Source organism: Ovis aries, chromosome 12, assembly GCF_016772045.2.
Source record: "Ovis aries strain OAR_USU_Benz2616 breed Rambouillet chromosome 12, ARS-UI_Ramb_v3.0, whole genome shotgun sequence".
NCBI classification, from domain to species: Eukaryota; Metazoa; Chordata; class Mammalia; order Artiodactyla; family Bovidae; genus Ovis; species Ovis aries.
The window spans coordinates 31,839,048-31,855,243 of NC_056065.1; the positions used below are offsets into that span (position 1 = coordinate 31,839,048).

The window sequence follows — 16,196 nt, forward strand, 5'->3', positions numbered from 1 at the left end:
CGTCATCAGCTGAGGGTAAAGAAGGTGGAAGGAGAGCATGAAATACTGCAATCGTCTTGGAGAGTGGGTAAGTCAGTTGACCAGAGAAATAAGGAAATGTTGCCAAATGGCATTTAGGGTCCTCCTGGGGTTTGCGGTCATGATTTTAAAGTGAGATTGGTCTGTATGGCTGTATATTTTTCTCTAGCTGCATCTGGCTGCTGAGGTGTTGAGTAGATGCAGAGTTCAATTTAACTGCAGCTGCTAGACAAGTATGACAGAGGGAGTGATTAAAATGGTAGCTGCAGAACCTAACTCGGATGGGGCGGTGGGAGTACGGAAGTGACTATTAAGGAACTGACTCATGTAATTGCGGGGGACGGCAAGTGCGAAGCTTGCAGGACAGGACAGCAGGCTAGAGAGGCTGGGGAGAAGGGATGTTACAGCTGTCTGATGCAGAATTCCTCCTTCTTTAAAGGATCTTGGTCTGTTTTCTTAAGGCCTTCAACTGATGGGATGAGGCCCACCCACAGTATGGAAGATAATCTGTTTTACTCAAACTCTAAGGATTTAAATGTTTACCAAATCTAGAAAATATTTTCACAGCAACACCTAGACTGTTGCTTGACTGAAAACTGGGCTCTCTATATCCAGTTGACACATAAAACCAACCATTCACAAAATCATTTACAGAAAAGGATGAGGCTGTAGGGGATGTTTAAAAATCACTACCCATTCACGGGTTCTGAAGAGCATAATGAAACTAAGTTTATTGGTGTGTAAGATTAGGACAAATAAAAAGAGAAATATAGCACTTTTCATGGATGAGGGGTGCTATATGGTGGTTAATGGCACAGATTTTAGTGTTAGAGCTCTTGGTTCAAAACTGCTCTACCCACATGTACGCCAGCATTCATCGCAGCACTGTTTACAATAGCTAGGACATGGAAGCAACCTAGGTGTCCACTGGTGGACGAATGGGTAAGAAAGTTGTGGTATACATACACAGTGGAATATTACTCAGCTATTAAAAAGTACACATTTGAGTCAGTTCTAATGAGGTGGATGAAACTGGAGCCTATTATACAGAGTGAAGTCAGTCAGAAAGAAAAACACCAATACAGTATATTAACGCATATATATGGAATTTAGAAAGATGGCCTATATATGCAAGATGGCCTATATAACAACGACCCTATATGCAAGACAGCAAAAGAGACACGTATATAAAGAACAGACTTTTGGACTCTGTGGGAGAAGGTGAGGGTGGGACAATTTGAGAGAACAGCACTGAAACATGTATATTACCATATATGAAACAGATGACCAGTCCAAGTTCAATGCATGAAACAGGGCACTCAAAGCCGGTGCACCAGGACAAGCCTGAGGGATGGGACGGGGGTTCAGGATGGGGGGACACATGTACAACCATGGCTGATTCATGTCAATGCATGGCAAAACCCACCACACTATTGTAATTAGCCTCCAATTAAAATAAATTAATTTAAAAAAATCTGCTCTACCACTTAAGGCATGAGTCTGAGCAGGCTCTTCAACTAAGTCTGTTTCACCAAAAGGGATACAAGAGAATGGCTTATTACAATGGTTGGCACACAGAAAATACACAAAACTGTTCGCTCTTACTATTACGGGAAAAGACTCTACTGTAATCTATTCTCCCCCAAAATTATTCACAAATTTAGTGTCATTATACTTCAATTTTCTATGAATTTTTTGATAAACTGATTTTAAATTCTGTTTGAAAAATAGGTATGTGGAGGAAAAAAGAGACGTCTGAAGGAGAATATGAGAAACTCATCACCAGTCATCAAAACACAGTAGAATACTACAGTTAAACACCTGTAACGGTGCAGGAAGAGGTAACTAAATAAATGAATAGAAGGTCAAGAAATAGACATATAGAATGATAATTTAAGATAGGATAAATGTACCATGTACCTCCGATGAATGTGGGGACTCACGGATCATTCATTAATTAGCACTGGTTTTTCACTTGGGAATAAAAGTATAAACTCTTTCTGTAATTTTAGGCTAGTGGAAGCCGTTCCAGGGATGACACGAGGCTGAAATGTAATGAAACTTTAAAAAATTTTATGGGCTATGGGGTATATAGCTAAAGGAACTGAAAGCAGAGACCTGGAACTGATATTTGTATACCCACGGTCACAGCAGCATTATTTACAATAGCTAAAAAGTGAAAGCAAACAACGTCAATCAACAGATAAACGCATAAACAAAATGTGGACTATTATTCAGCCTCGAGAAGAAAAAAAACTGACACGTGCTACAGCAGGGATGAACCCCGAGAACACTATGCAGACAGAAACAGGTCAGTTACAAAAAGACAAATAGTGCATGACTCTACTAGTATGAGGCATCTATTCAGACAAAGAAAGTAGAACGGTGATAACCAGGGACTGAGGGGAAGGGGAAGTGGGAAATGACTGTTTAATGGGTATAATTTCACTTTTGAAAGATGACAAAAAGCTCTGCAGACTGGCTGCACAACAGTGTGAATGTACATTGAACTACATAGCTAAAAATGATCAAGACAATAAATTTCATGTATACTTCAATAAAATTAAAGAGACAAAAAAAGTATGGAATTTTTTCAGAGCCTTACAAAGTAGTCCTAAAAAAGAAAATGAGTAGTAGCCACAAAATCTTTGGAATGTCTATAAACGGAAACTGGCCCAGCCATATACTAAATATATTGTAAAATTATAATAATTAAAATAGTGTAGTAATGAGACTAATCAATTCTGTATGGGCAAGAATTCAATATTATGATAAGGATGACATCACAATTTGGCGAGGAGAGACTTTTATTTCAAATAATGTGGGGTCAATTAGTTAATTTTTTAGTTTTCATTTCATGGGTAAGGGACTATCACAGTCAAATATTAAAATACATTCCAGATAAATAGAAACGAAACTGTTTTACACATATCTGGTTTCCCTTTATTATTGCCCTGCCTTTCTCATAGTTTAATACTGTGAATATTCACTGGGCTGACGCTGAAGTTGAAGCTCCAATACTTTGGCCACCTGATGCAAAGAGCAGACTCAATGGAAAAGATGGTGATGCTGGGAAAGACTGAAGGCAAAAGGAGAAGAGGGAGGCAGAGGATGAGATGGTTAGATAGCATCCTCAATCCAACGTACATGAATTTGAGCAAACTCTGGGAGACAGTGAAGGACAGGGAAGCCTGCTGTGCTGCAGTCCATGGGGTGGCAGAGTCAAACCACTTAGTGACTGAACACTAAAAATAATATTATTTTGGCAGTCTTCTCTTTATATTCTAATAACCAACTGGGTGATATATGAATAATAGTGCTTTGGAATTTAAATATCTTATAGAAAAATCTTGACAGTCAACAAATGCAAAGTATAACTTGTCTTAAGAAAAACCTGTTTAACAAAAGAATTCACCTAAAATAGTAGGCTCTCCCTGGTATTTAAAAGTAATGTATAAGTTTCACTAAATTCTATTTTGTTAATTTTATCCCTCATCACGTGACCTTGGGATTGATATACACTGCACCACTGTATTTTGAAGGATCTGCAGTCATTAACACGTTTGGACCCTTAATATCTGAGTACTTGTCAATCATAAAAAGCTTCCATACTTTACTTTTTGAATATGTTTGACTCTTTAACAACATGGGAACATCTGAAATGTAGACTTTATTTTTCCCAATAAATATAGTCAGCCTTTGAATCCAGTTTCTGCATCTGTGCACAGGGAGGGACAACTATGGGATCTGAGCATCTGCAGATTTTGGTATCTGGGGTGGGGCCTGGAACCAATTCCCCCAAGGATACTGGGGGATGACTGAACATCAGATTTTCCATTTTAAGTTACTAGGTTAGCATTTATTCTATGGCAAGTCAAAGGACTGCTGAAAGGGAACCCTGAACATTTTGGGGTTTACAAAATATCTTTCACAGATGGTGTGGTAGGCAGAATGACTTCTGAAGATGTCTAGATCCTGTGAATATGCCATACTACATGGCAAAGGGACTTTCAGAAGTAAAGTTACAGACTTCAAGACAGATATTCCCCTGGAATACCCTCGTGGGTCCCCTCTAGCTGAGTCTCCTGCATTGCAGGCAGATTCTTCATCATCTGACCCAACAGGGAAGCCCTTAAGACAGATAGTCCCCTGGAATATCCTCGTGGGTCTCATCTACTTATAAAACCCCACAGAAGCAGAGAACTTCCTCTGGATGGATGTGGAATCAATGTGGCAGAAGGGGAGGCCACAGCTATCTAAAGTGTGACAAGGACTCAATGCATTACTGCCGATTTGAAGATGAAGGATGCAGGTGAGGAATGCAAGAGGCTTTAAGCATCTGAGAGGGGCCTGGCTGACACAACAGCAAGGAATGGGACCTCAGTCCTACAACTGCAGGCAACTGAATTTTCCTAACACTCTAACAGGCTTGGCAGCAGATTTGTCCCTGCAGCCTAGGCCAGCTGACAACCTGCTTTCAAACCTTGTGAGACCCAGAAGAGAGGAACCAGCCTACTCTACCTGAACATCTGACTTAAGCAAGTGTGAGAGAATAAATCTGCACTGTCATAAACCACTAAGTTTGGGGCAATTTGTTATTGTGGGGATATAAAACAAACATATAGAGGCACTGGATTCTTTTACATTCTAAACAACCCCCCCTCCCCGCCCCCCGCCAAAAAAAGAAAGAAAAAAAAAAAAGCAGATACTGTTAGGGATAACATAAGAGGGCAGACTTATGACTGTCCTTTTTTTTTTTTCTTTTTAAAGCTAGATCTGTGGGTCACTGTTTTTAGAACAAGTGGTAGGAAAGTCACTGGTCCAAGAAGCATACTTGGTACAAGAAAATTAAGACTAGTTTCTATTAACCAGTCCCTATTAGTCAGGAATTAGTTCCGATTAATCAGATACTGACAATATTTTTGGAGGGATTATCTTCCAAGGAGTGACTAACACCTAAGTTCAAAGAATGAACCAGTTAAGAACATTTCTTCAGTGTAGTTCCACAGTGTTTAAAACAACCTCCCTCCCCCCGAAAAAAGCTATGCCACAGAACAATAATTGATATTTTTTCCTATCCTATTCCCCTTCTTGGTCACCCAATTCCAACAATAAAGCTAAAATCCTACAATAAACTAAGTAAAAGTACAGAAAACAAACAAACAAACAAACCCAGAAACAGGCATTTGACACAGGAGAAGAGGGATCAGATGACTTTTTCATACCATTTAAGTAATGGCACCATTCCTAATAAAACTGCCTAGTTAAAATCCCATTCATTTAGCAAATATTACTTACAGAACAGCTTCTAGTGACAGGCCCTGTTCTAAACACTGGTGACAGTACAATGCTACCAAGTAGTTTCCCCTTCACGGATCACTGCCTTGCTGTGGCAAAGGGACCTGCGTTGCTCGATGAAGCTACGGGCCATGCCGAGCAGGGCCACCCAAGGTGGACGCGTCCTAGTGAAGAATTCAGACAAAACGTAATCCACTGGAGGAGGGAGCGGCAAACCACTCCATTAGAACCTCATTAACTGTGTAAAAGGACAGAAAGATATGACACCGAAGGATGAGTCCCCCAGGTCTGAAGGTGTCCCACATGCTACTGGGCTACTAACAGCCCAGAGAGGAGGAAGCGGCTGGGCCACAGTGGAAACGACGCTCAGTTATGAATGTGTCTGGTGATGAAAACAAAAGCCTATGGTGCAAAGAATGGTATTGCACAGGAACCTGGAATGTCAGGTCCATGAATCAAGATAAATTGGACGTGGTCAAGCAGAGATGGTAAGAAAAAACATCGACATCTTTAGTTCACATCAGGGAACTAAAATGGATGGAAATGGGCGAATTTAATTCAGATGATCATTGTATCTACTACTGGGGCAAGAACCCCATAGAAGAAATGGAATAGCCCTTATAATCAACAAGAGGGTCCGAAATGCAGTGCTTGGGTGCCACCTCAAAAACAACAGAATGATCTTGGTTCATTCTCAGGACAAGCCACTCAACATTACAGCAACCCAAGTCTATGCCCCTGCCTCTGATGCCAAAGAAGCCGATCAGTTCTGTGAAGACTCAGAAGACCTCCTAAAACTAACACCAGAAAAGATGTTCTATTCAATGGGGATTGGAATGCAAAAGTGGGAAGTCAAAAGATATCTGAAATAACAGGCAAGTTTGGCCTTGGGGAACAAAATGAAGCAGTGGAGAAGGCGATGGCACCCTACTCCAGGACTCTTGCCTGGAAGGTCCCATGGACGGAGGAGCCTGGTGGGCTGCAGTCCATGGGGTCGCTGAGAGTTGGACATGACTGAGCGACTTCACTTTTCACTTTCACGCATTAGAGAAGGAAATGGCAACCCACTCCAGTGTTCTTGCCTGAAGAATCCCAGGGATGGGAGAGCCTGGTGGGCTGCCGTCTATGGGGTCGCACAGAGTCGGACATGACTGAAGCGACTTAGCAAAGGCTAACTGAATTTTGCCAAGAAAATGTATTGGTCATACAAAATACCCTTTTTCAACAACAGAGGAGACAACTTTACATATGGACATCACCAAATGGACAATACTGAAATCAATTTGATTATATTCTTTGTAGACAAAGATGGAGAAGCTGTATATAGTCAGCAAAAACAAGACCTGGAGCTGACTGTGGCTCAGATCATCAGTCATCAGCTTCTCATAGCAAAATTCAGGCCTAAAGAAAGCCGGGAAAACCACTAGGTCAGCCAGGTATGACTTAGATCACATCGTCTATGAATATGCAGTGACGGTTGATGAATAGAGTCAAGGGATTAGATCTTGTAGACAGAGTGCCTGAAGAACTCTGGATGGAGGTCCGTAAGACCGTACAGGAGGCAGCAAACCAAACCATCCTAAAGAAAAAGAAAAGCAAGAAGGCACAGTGGTCATCTGAGAAGGCTTTACAGCCAAAGAAATAAGAGAAGTGAAAAGCAAGGGAGAAAGAGACAGGTACACCCAACTAAACGCAGAGTTCCTAAGAGCAGCACAGAGACAAGAAGGCCTTCTTCCATGAACAGTGCACAGAACTAGAAGAAAACAACAGGGGGAAAGACTAGAGAGCTCTTCAGGAAAACTGGAAATATCAAGGGAACACTATGCCCAAAGATGGGCACAATAAAGGACATAAACAGTAGAGACCGTGTTTGTTTAATCTATACGCTGAGAAATGCCAGGCTAGATGAGTTACAAGCTGGAATCATAACAGGCGGGAGAAACATCAACAACCTCGATATGAAGAGGATACCACCCGAAAGGCAGAGAGCGAAGAGAATTAAAGAGCCTCTTGATGAGGATGAAGGAGGAGAGTGAAAGAGCCGGCTTAAAACTAAATATTAAGAAAACTAAGATCATGGCATCCGGCCCCATTACTGCATGGCAAATAGAAGGGGGAAAGGCGGAAGTAGCCACAGATTTCCTCTTGTGGGGCTCTAAAATCACTGTGGATGGTGACTGCAACCCTGAAATCAGAAGACATTTTCTTCCTGGCAGGAAAGCTATGACAAAGCTAGACAGTGTGTTAAAAAGCAGGGACATTACTCTGTTGACAAAGGTCAGTACGTCAAGGCAATGGCCTTCCCAGTGGTCAGGTAAGGTTGTAAGACTGGACCGTAAAGAAGGCTGAGGGCTGAAGAATTGATGCCTTTGAACTGTGGTGCTGGAGAACACGCCTGAGAGTCCCCTGGATGCAAGGAGATCAAACCAGTCAATCTTAAGGGAAACCAACCCTGAATACTCACTGGAAGGACTCATGCTGAAGCCGAAACTCCATTATTTTGGTCATCTGATGCAAAAAGCTAACACACTGGAAAAGTCTATGGTGATGGGAAAGCTTGAGGGCAGGAGAAGAGGGCGTCAGAGGATGAGATAGCTGGATGGCATCACTGATGCAATGGACTTGAACTTGGGCAAACTTCAGGATATGGCGAGGGACAGAGAGGCCTGGCATGCTACAGTCCGTGGGGTCGCAAAGAGTCGGACACGACTGGGTGACCGAACAACAATCAAGTAACTTGCAGGCTAGTGGGGTGGGCAGAATGATAATGCATGCAGTTATTGAGACAGGTAGAAAGTACAACCAGGGCCCAGAAGTTAAGGCAAGTCTGATGAGTAAAGGCTAAGCTACAGTCGGAAGGAACAGGGGTTGTATTAATAGCTGAGCAACGCTGGAATTGGACACTCCACACAGAAGGATCAGCATGTGTAAAAGATACCAGTTACAGTATAGCCTATTTGGATAACTTAAAAATTTCATTGTGTGAGCATAAAGAGTGAATATTAGGTGGAGGGGTGGTAGCAGGGGACTGGTAGGAAAGGTTTTTTTAAATAGTCAGGTGCACCAATAAAGGCCTTAGTTATCAGACTTTATCTTACAGGTGAATTTTAAGCAGAGGAATGGCACCAATCATTTATGTTTCAGGAAGATTACTTTGGTCACAGAAGGAAAGATGGATTAAAATGAAGTAATATTTGAGATTGAAACTCATAAGAAGTCTATTACAGAAGCAGAGATAATGAGGGCCAGAACTTGAGAAGCAATAGTGGGAATGGGGATATAAGATAACTAATTTAAAGAATATTCAGAAAGTGAAATATGTGATAGACATCACAGGGAATCCCAGCTACCCGCCTACTCACAACTCACCACAAAGGCTAGAAAAGCCACACACCCTCCTTCTCAGCTTCATCACAGTCACTGTGAGCCAACTCTGGACAATCTCTCAGGAAAGGAAGGTGGGTCTGGCAACGTCTTTCCCTTCTATTATTAAAAGCAGAGGTGCATGTGGAGAAAGATCCTACCTACCTGTCTTCACAGCTCAGTGAATGAGGACAGTATGGCGCATGACAGTCATGTTCCAATGACGAGGGGACAACGCAGGAACAAAAGCCAACATGCTGAGGACAGCTGAGCGAAAAGATGAAAGAGTCTTGGTCCTTGCTGACTTGGCTGAGCTGCTCAACTAATACAGGGACTGTTTAATCTCTGGATTAAGGATCCTTCCAGTTTAAGCCACTGATCATCAAGCTCTCTCTGACTTCCAGATAAAATTAACCAAATTAAGAGACAGGAAGGGCTTGAAGGGTTTGTAATGGAAAGGAATTTAAGTTTTACTCCCAAGGTGTTCGCTTGGGAAACTGAGCAGAAGAAGGTGCTAGTTATCTAGATAAAATTACAACACAGGAAATGTGTGTGCACCCGCCCGTGTGTGCACCCGCCCGCCAGAGCATATAGCAGGGAGGACTGGGTAGAGAAGAGGGGAGGGCCCTGAGGCCAGGAAAGGAGAAAGGGGAAAATGTTTGTTCCTGGATATGTTGATTTAAAGATACTTAGGTTAAAAGTATATTCAGGTGAGTCTGAAACTCCTTCAAGAAGACGGAATTAGATTTACAGATGTGCAGGAAGTCAGATCCTGTCATACCTGAATGGCCTCACACTCTTGGAGAAGTACAATGGGGTGAGGAGGATCAAAAGAATGGAGTCCAGACAAAAACTTCATCAGAAGACTCCTAGGAAGTGTCTATGACTCTGAAGATGTACAGATACTATTTAAAAATCGGGAAGAAAATTGTTTATAGAATGAAATCTACAAACATCATTATATTACTGCATATTTTTGGTTTCTAAAAATTCATTTAGCAGCACAAAATCTGAATCTATGACAAAGGAAGACCTTGTGCACAAGTGACTATGCCAGAGACTGGCCCAGCAATTGAAACTAACTTGAATCACTTGCTTTACTATGTATACCAGTAAATTAGCAATATGTGAATAACCTCATTCCCAAAATACATGTGACAGAGTTATGGAAGAAAAGAAATGATCAGCAGCTCCCAATCTACTGAAGAGGAAAAACACAGTCAACTAGAGCAGGCAACAGTCTCACAGAGAAAGAGGAACAAGGATATACCGCAAGAGGTCCCTATGAACAGTGGCTGTAAGCACAAACCAAAGGCTGATTTTCATGCTTACAAAGTCTAGACTAGATAGACAGCTGATATACCAGGCCTGTACCAACAGACCACAGCAATCCTCATCAAAGGCATTTATGATGACTAGGAAGTACTACCAAAGATAAAAGGAATTTGCCCTTGACATCAAGCAAAGATGCTTCAAAAACCAAAACTGACTTGAGAAAAAATGAGCATAATAGCTACAAATTTATACCTCAATCCACTGGTCTTGATTCTAAAACATAACTCCGACCACACTGCTCCTCACCTTGAAAACTTTAAATGGTTCCCCCTGTTTCACAGACCATCCTCTCAGTCCCAAATAAAAATTCTAGCCAAACTGGAAGTTTTGTCCCCTTTCATGCCTCCTACACTCTAGCTACACTGGATTTTCCAAATCCAACCTGTGCTGTCCTCCTCCGGCCAGTCTGTTCGTGCTGACTATTCCTTGCCTGCAGAAACCCTCCATTCTTCAGGGTTTTCCCCCTTTACTTTTCAGCATTCCATGATCCTACAAGAGCACTGTCTTCTTGGCATCTTGTTCTGCTCTTATCAAAACCATGGCATTGTTCTGAATTGTTACCACTGGTATACCTCCCCTATGAAATTCTAAATTCCTTACAGAAGAAAGCATAATTCATTCATTTTTGTGACTTTTACAGGGTCCTAACTAAATAACTGTAGGTTGCTGAGTTAGTGACATAAGACACTTACTTACAGACCAGAAGCCCCTCAGGAGAGCAAACAAACTCTGTTTATTAGAAGTCTAGTAACTCAACTATTTGCCATTTCCGATAAACATTCACATGCTCCTCCTGTTGACAGGAAAAAGCAATATATAAGAAATAAACACAGAACTATTCAGTAGAAAAAATAATGAAACAGACTGTGGTCTAGAAATTCTAGATCCTATTTGTAGCTCTCTGGGCAGGTACTTGGCCTTTCGGCTAAGATCAAGTGGTAGCTCAGACGGAAAGTGTCTGTCTACAATGCGGGAGACCTGGGTTCGATCCCTGGGTCGGGAAGTTCCCTGGAGAAGGAAACGGCAACCCACTCCAGTACTCTTGCCTGGAAAATCCCATGGACGGAGGAGCCTGGTGTCCATGGGGTCGCAAAGAGTTGGACACGACTGAGTGACTTTACTTTTTTTACTTACTTTTCTGGGCAGGTACCCTTTTCTCTATTTACTTTGCAACTACCTACGTCACAAAAGCTATATGAAGAATAATATCTCTGTTATCTAGTTAACATTTTAAAGATCTTTCAGAACACTCCTCCCTTCAAAACATACTGGTTTGAGAATCATCTCTAGCTTTTCCTATGTTTACCACATAGCAATGATTTCTGTTATTCATAGACTACCTAAAGTGTAAAGAAGCCCATTATAAGCCAAGCAATGTATCTCCAGTTTTATTTAAAAAAGCAAAATGTTCTCTTCCTCTACTTTCACAGATTTCTTTTAGGCAATGAAACTGGCCCTCTGGCCACTGCATAATCCTGATTTATAAAGGGGTTTAACAACCTAGAAGAAAATGTATACTGTGCTCTCAAGAACAGAATATATTTTGAGGGATGGTGTGTAACAATCTGCATGAATAAATAAAAAACCAAATTCAGATCACTCAAGGGGGACTGGGTAGAAAGAGTAAAAGGGCAATAAAATTCTTGAAAAATCAAGGCTTCCACAGCTAGCCACAAAAAGTTTACATCTAGAGAATTATTTCTTAACCAGTGACACAGGCCAAAGACTTTACAAAGTACCCCGCTCTTTTAAAATCTCTGGTTCTGATTATTCCTCTCTGGAACTTTCTCCCATCATACTCCATTTTTCTCAGCATGCGAATCTATCTCCTTTCACCTCCAAGTTTATATGCAAACTCAGCGGAGTACCCTCCTCAGGTCCCAAGCAGTCTCTATGGCCTTCTCACATTAATTCCCAGATTGAGGCATAGGAATTCCTTCCTACCCAAGAGGTTACAGTGTAAATGTAAAAACTTAAAAACAATACAGGGGAACACAAAGTTTAGATCGGTGAGTGAGAACCAAGACTCCTAACCTCCCGTATTCTGGCTCTTCTTCATCTTTAAGCCAACAAAAACAACGCTGGGGACTTTTTCACTTGTCAATCCACTTACGAAATTTTAAACATCTTAAGTGGAGGTGACCTCTTATAAAGCAAAAACTAATCAACCGAAAGGAAACAAACCCAAGCATCCATCTAACTGCAACGGCAACTGTGTACCAGTTATTCCAATGGCGATAATAACGCAAACCAACGTTTTGACTCATTTCTGAGTGCTCGCAGTACTCCAAAAGTTAGATGACACAACAAACCCGTTCTTCTCTGCCTCTCCCGCGGCCACGTCAGATACCTGTTGCATCACCTGGTAAGAGGTCTCCACAATCTAGGAAAGGCGTACCGCCGTGAACCCCTAAATAATTCAGCTGGGCTATTTTCTGGATAAATGTCAGCCTCATTCATTTTAATGCGGTTGCCTTGGAGGCTAGGCTGTGTCGGCTCCTGTTCACCTTTAAAGAGACTCTGGCACTGGCGTCGACAAGCGGTGACTTTCTCGACTCGGAGGGGCTTGGGAGTTTTTGAAGACGGGCTGCTTCGGCAGAGCGGGCAACTGGGGTGGGAGAAGCGGGGTTGCCCCGGAGTTCCGGTGATGGAGTGGGAAGTCCGACCCTCGACCCAAGCTTCGCGGAAAGGACACTGCTTGTCGGCCAGAAGGTCGGGCCCAGCCCAGGGTCCGGGCCAAGTCGGGGCACGAGGGAGGTTCGAGGCGAACCGAGTCTTGGCGAAAGCCCCGGGGCAGACCGGGAAAAGCTAACAAGCGCGTAGACGTTTGCAGGGATTAAAAAAAATAATCGTCCCCTCCCCCAACCCCGGTGAACCAAGCGGGAGGCGGCGACGCCAGGCTGGAAACGCGAGGGGCCGGGTCCGAACCCACCGGCGAGAGAATGCCGGCCGGGGCCGGGGTCGGGCGCCGGCGCCGTACTCACCATGTCGTACACGTTGAGCACCACTAACTGGTTAGCCCCCATCCTCCTCCCGGCGGCCGCCGCCTCGCGCTCCAGCCGCTCCGTTCCGCGGGGCCGAAGCCGTTGTCACCCACGCGGACGCCTCAGGGGGCCGGAGCCGGGCCCTAAGCGCACAGCCCGGCCGGCGGGAGCCAGGGCGGAAGCATCGGGAAGCTAGTCGCTCCCGGGCGCCGCCGACAGGACCCTCTGCGCCTACCGGGCCGGACCGCTGGCGGCCCGCTCCGGCTCAAGCGCCTCCCCCGGCGGCAGACACGTGGGGGAAGGCGGGGCCCGAGCAAGGGGCGGGCGCCGGGCTCCTGGGGGGCGGGGCCGGCCGGGGCTGGGCCCGCCTGCGCTCTAGCCTCCACTGCCGCACTCGCACCTAAGATGGCGCAACCTTGGTGCTTTTCCGCCAGGGAGGAGCATGTTCCCAGAAAGACTACGATTCCCAGCATGCAATGAGGAAGCGCAGAGGCGGAGTCTCAACTGCGGTCCTTCCTCGCGGTGCGTTTCCAGCTGTCGACTACAGTTCCCAGCATGCTGCGGGGACCGGGTCCTGCTGGCCAGGCCTAGCCCGACTACAGCTCCCAGCATGCAGTGCTTGCAGTGTGCGCTCTAGCCTTGCCGTCCGTCCTTGTGGGCCCTGAGGTTGTTCTTCTGCTGCTTATATCCGTTACTGTTGCAATTGGTTTCTGTCTCGTTGAGCTCGATGAAGCCTTAGGAATGTGGCAAAAGACCACATTGATGACCCTGTTTTCCAAGTCCCTCCTCACTATTATTTTTTATTTTGCAAGGGGAGAAAAATAGAGGAAGGTGGGTTACTGGCAGGAAGGGGTATAACATGCATCCAGTTAATTCTCACTGTGGAATTTTACATTTAATAAAACTATCCTGCTGAAATGGGAAGACAGCACAGTGCTCATGGATTAGCACAACCCTGGGAAACAGTAGGTGCTTTTACATTCAATTCAAAAAATATTTGTTGTGTACCTGCCCTTTACCAGGCAGTGATGTAGGCCCTGGGGACTATGGTGTAAACAATAGGGAGGTCGAGAAAAATATGCTTTGTAGAGAGTTCAAACAGGATGAAGTGATTGAGAGTAACCTCATATTGGATGCAGTGGGAAGGTCTCCGTAAGCTCCGGAGGTTTAAGCTCAGAGTTGAGTTCATTTCAGTTGCTCAGTCCTGTCCAACTCTGCGACCCTGTGGACTGCAGCAAGCCAGGCTTCCCTTCCTGTCCATCACCAACTCCCGCAGCTTACTCAAACTCCTGTCCATCCAGTCGGTGATGCCATCCAACTAGCTCATCATCTGTCCGGTTTTCCTCCCACCTTTAATCTTTCCCAGCATCAGGGGCTTTTCCAACGAGTCAGTTCTTCACATCAGGTAGCCAAAGTATTGGAGCTTCAGCTTCAGTATCAGTCCTTCCAGTCAATATTCAGGACTGATTTCCTTTAGGATTGACTGGATCTCCTTGCAGTCCAAGGAATTCTCAAGCGTCTTCTCCAACACCACAGTTCAAAAACACCAATTCTTGGGCACTCAGCTTTCTTTATAGTCCAACTCTCACATCCATACATGGCTACTGGAAAAACCATAGCTTTGACCGGACTGACCTTTATCGGCAAAGTAATGTCTCTCCTTTTTAATGTGCTGCCTAGGTTGGTCATAGTTTTTCTTCCAAGGAGCAAGTATTTTTAAATTTCATGGCTGCAGTCACCACCTGCAGTAATTCTGGAGCCCCCCCCCCAACAACAAAAAGAGTCTCTCACTGTTTCAATTATTTCTCCATCTATTTCCCATGAAGTGATGGGACCAGATGCCATGATCTTCGTTTTCTGAATGTTGAGCTTTAAGCCAACTTTTTCACTCTCCACTTTCACTTTCATCAAGAGGCTCTTTAGTTGTTCTTCACTTTCTGCCATAAGGGTGGTGTCATCTCCATATCTGAGGTTATTAATATTTCTCCGGGCAATGTTCATTCCAGCTTGTGCTTCATCCAGCCTGGCGTTTCACATGATGTACTCTGCATATAAACTGAATAAACAGGGTGACAATATGCAGCCTTGATGTACTCCTTTTCCTATTTGGAATCAGTCTGTTGTTCCATGTCCAGTTCTAATTGTTGCTTCTTGACCTGTATACAGATTTCTCAGGAGGCAGGTCAGGTGGTCTGGTATTCCCATCTCTTTCAGAATTTTTCTACAGTTTGTTGTGATCCACACAGTCAAAGGCTTTGGCATAGTCAATGAAGCAGATGTTTTTCTGGAACTCTCGTGCTTTCTCAATGATCCAACAGATGTTGGTAATTTGATTTCTGGTTCTTCTGCCTTTTCTAAATCCAGCTTGAACATCTGGAAGTTCATGGTTCACGTACTGTTGAAGCCTGGCTTGGAGAATTTTGAGCATTACTTTGCAAGCGTGTGAGATGAATGAAATTGTGTGGTAGTTTGAACATTCTTTGGCATTGCCTTTCTTTGGGATTGGAATGAAAACTGACCTTTTCCAGTCCTGTGGCCACTGCTGAGTTTTCCAAATTTGCTGGCATATTGAGTGCAGCACTTGAACAGCATCATCTTTTAGGGTTTGAAATAGCTCAACTGGAATTCCATCACATCCGTTACCTTTGTTTGTAGTGATGCTTCCTAAAGCCCAATTGACTTCACATTCCAGGATGTCTGGCTCTAGGTGGATGAGCACACCATTGTGGTTATTTGGGACATGAAGATCTTTTTTGTATAGTTCTTCTGTGTATTCTTGCCACCTCTTCTTAATGCCTTCTGTTTCTGTTAGGTCCATACCATTTCTGTCCTTTATTATGCCCATCTTTGCATGAAATGTTCCCTTGGTATCTCTCATTTTCTTGAAGAGATCTCTTGTCTTTCCCATTCTATTGTTTTCCTCTATTTCTTTGCATTGATCACTGAGGAAGGCTTTCATATCTGTTCTTGCTATTCTTTGGAACTCTGCATTCAAATGGGTATATTTTTCCTTTTCTCCTTTGCCTTTCACGTCTCTTTTTTTCTCAGCTATTTGTAAGGCCTCCTCAGACAACCATATTGCCTTTTTGCATTTCTTTTTCTTGGGGATGGTCTTGATCTCTGCCTCCTGTACAATATCATGAACCTCCATCCACAGTTTTTCAGGCACTCTATCAGATCTAATCCCTTGAATCTATT

At 43.6% G+C, this 16,196-nt stretch overlaps 1 protein-coding gene across 3 annotated transcripts in view; it reads right to left on the reverse strand.

The window, feature by feature from the left end:
* The window catches only part of DESI2 (desumoylating isopeptidase 2), a 44,962-nt gene extending 31,702 nt beyond the window's left edge, over positions 1 to 13,260 (reverse strand). For 2 of the 3 annotated variants that reach the window (XR_009595808.1, XM_004013651.6), the window contains exon 1: positions 12,999 to 13,260. Coding sequence is in view for 1 of the 3 variants with exons in the window: in XM_004013651.6 (XP_004013700.1) it covers positions 12,999 to 13,040 (42 nt within the window). In the remaining 2 variants the exon portion in view is untranslated. Of the gene's footprint in view, positions 1 to 10,706; positions 10,808 to 12,998 lie in introns of all 3 variants that reach the window. The other variant, XM_042257175.2, reaches the window with a different exon arrangement.
* Between the last annotated feature and the right edge of the window lie 2,936 nt (positions 13,261 to 16,196).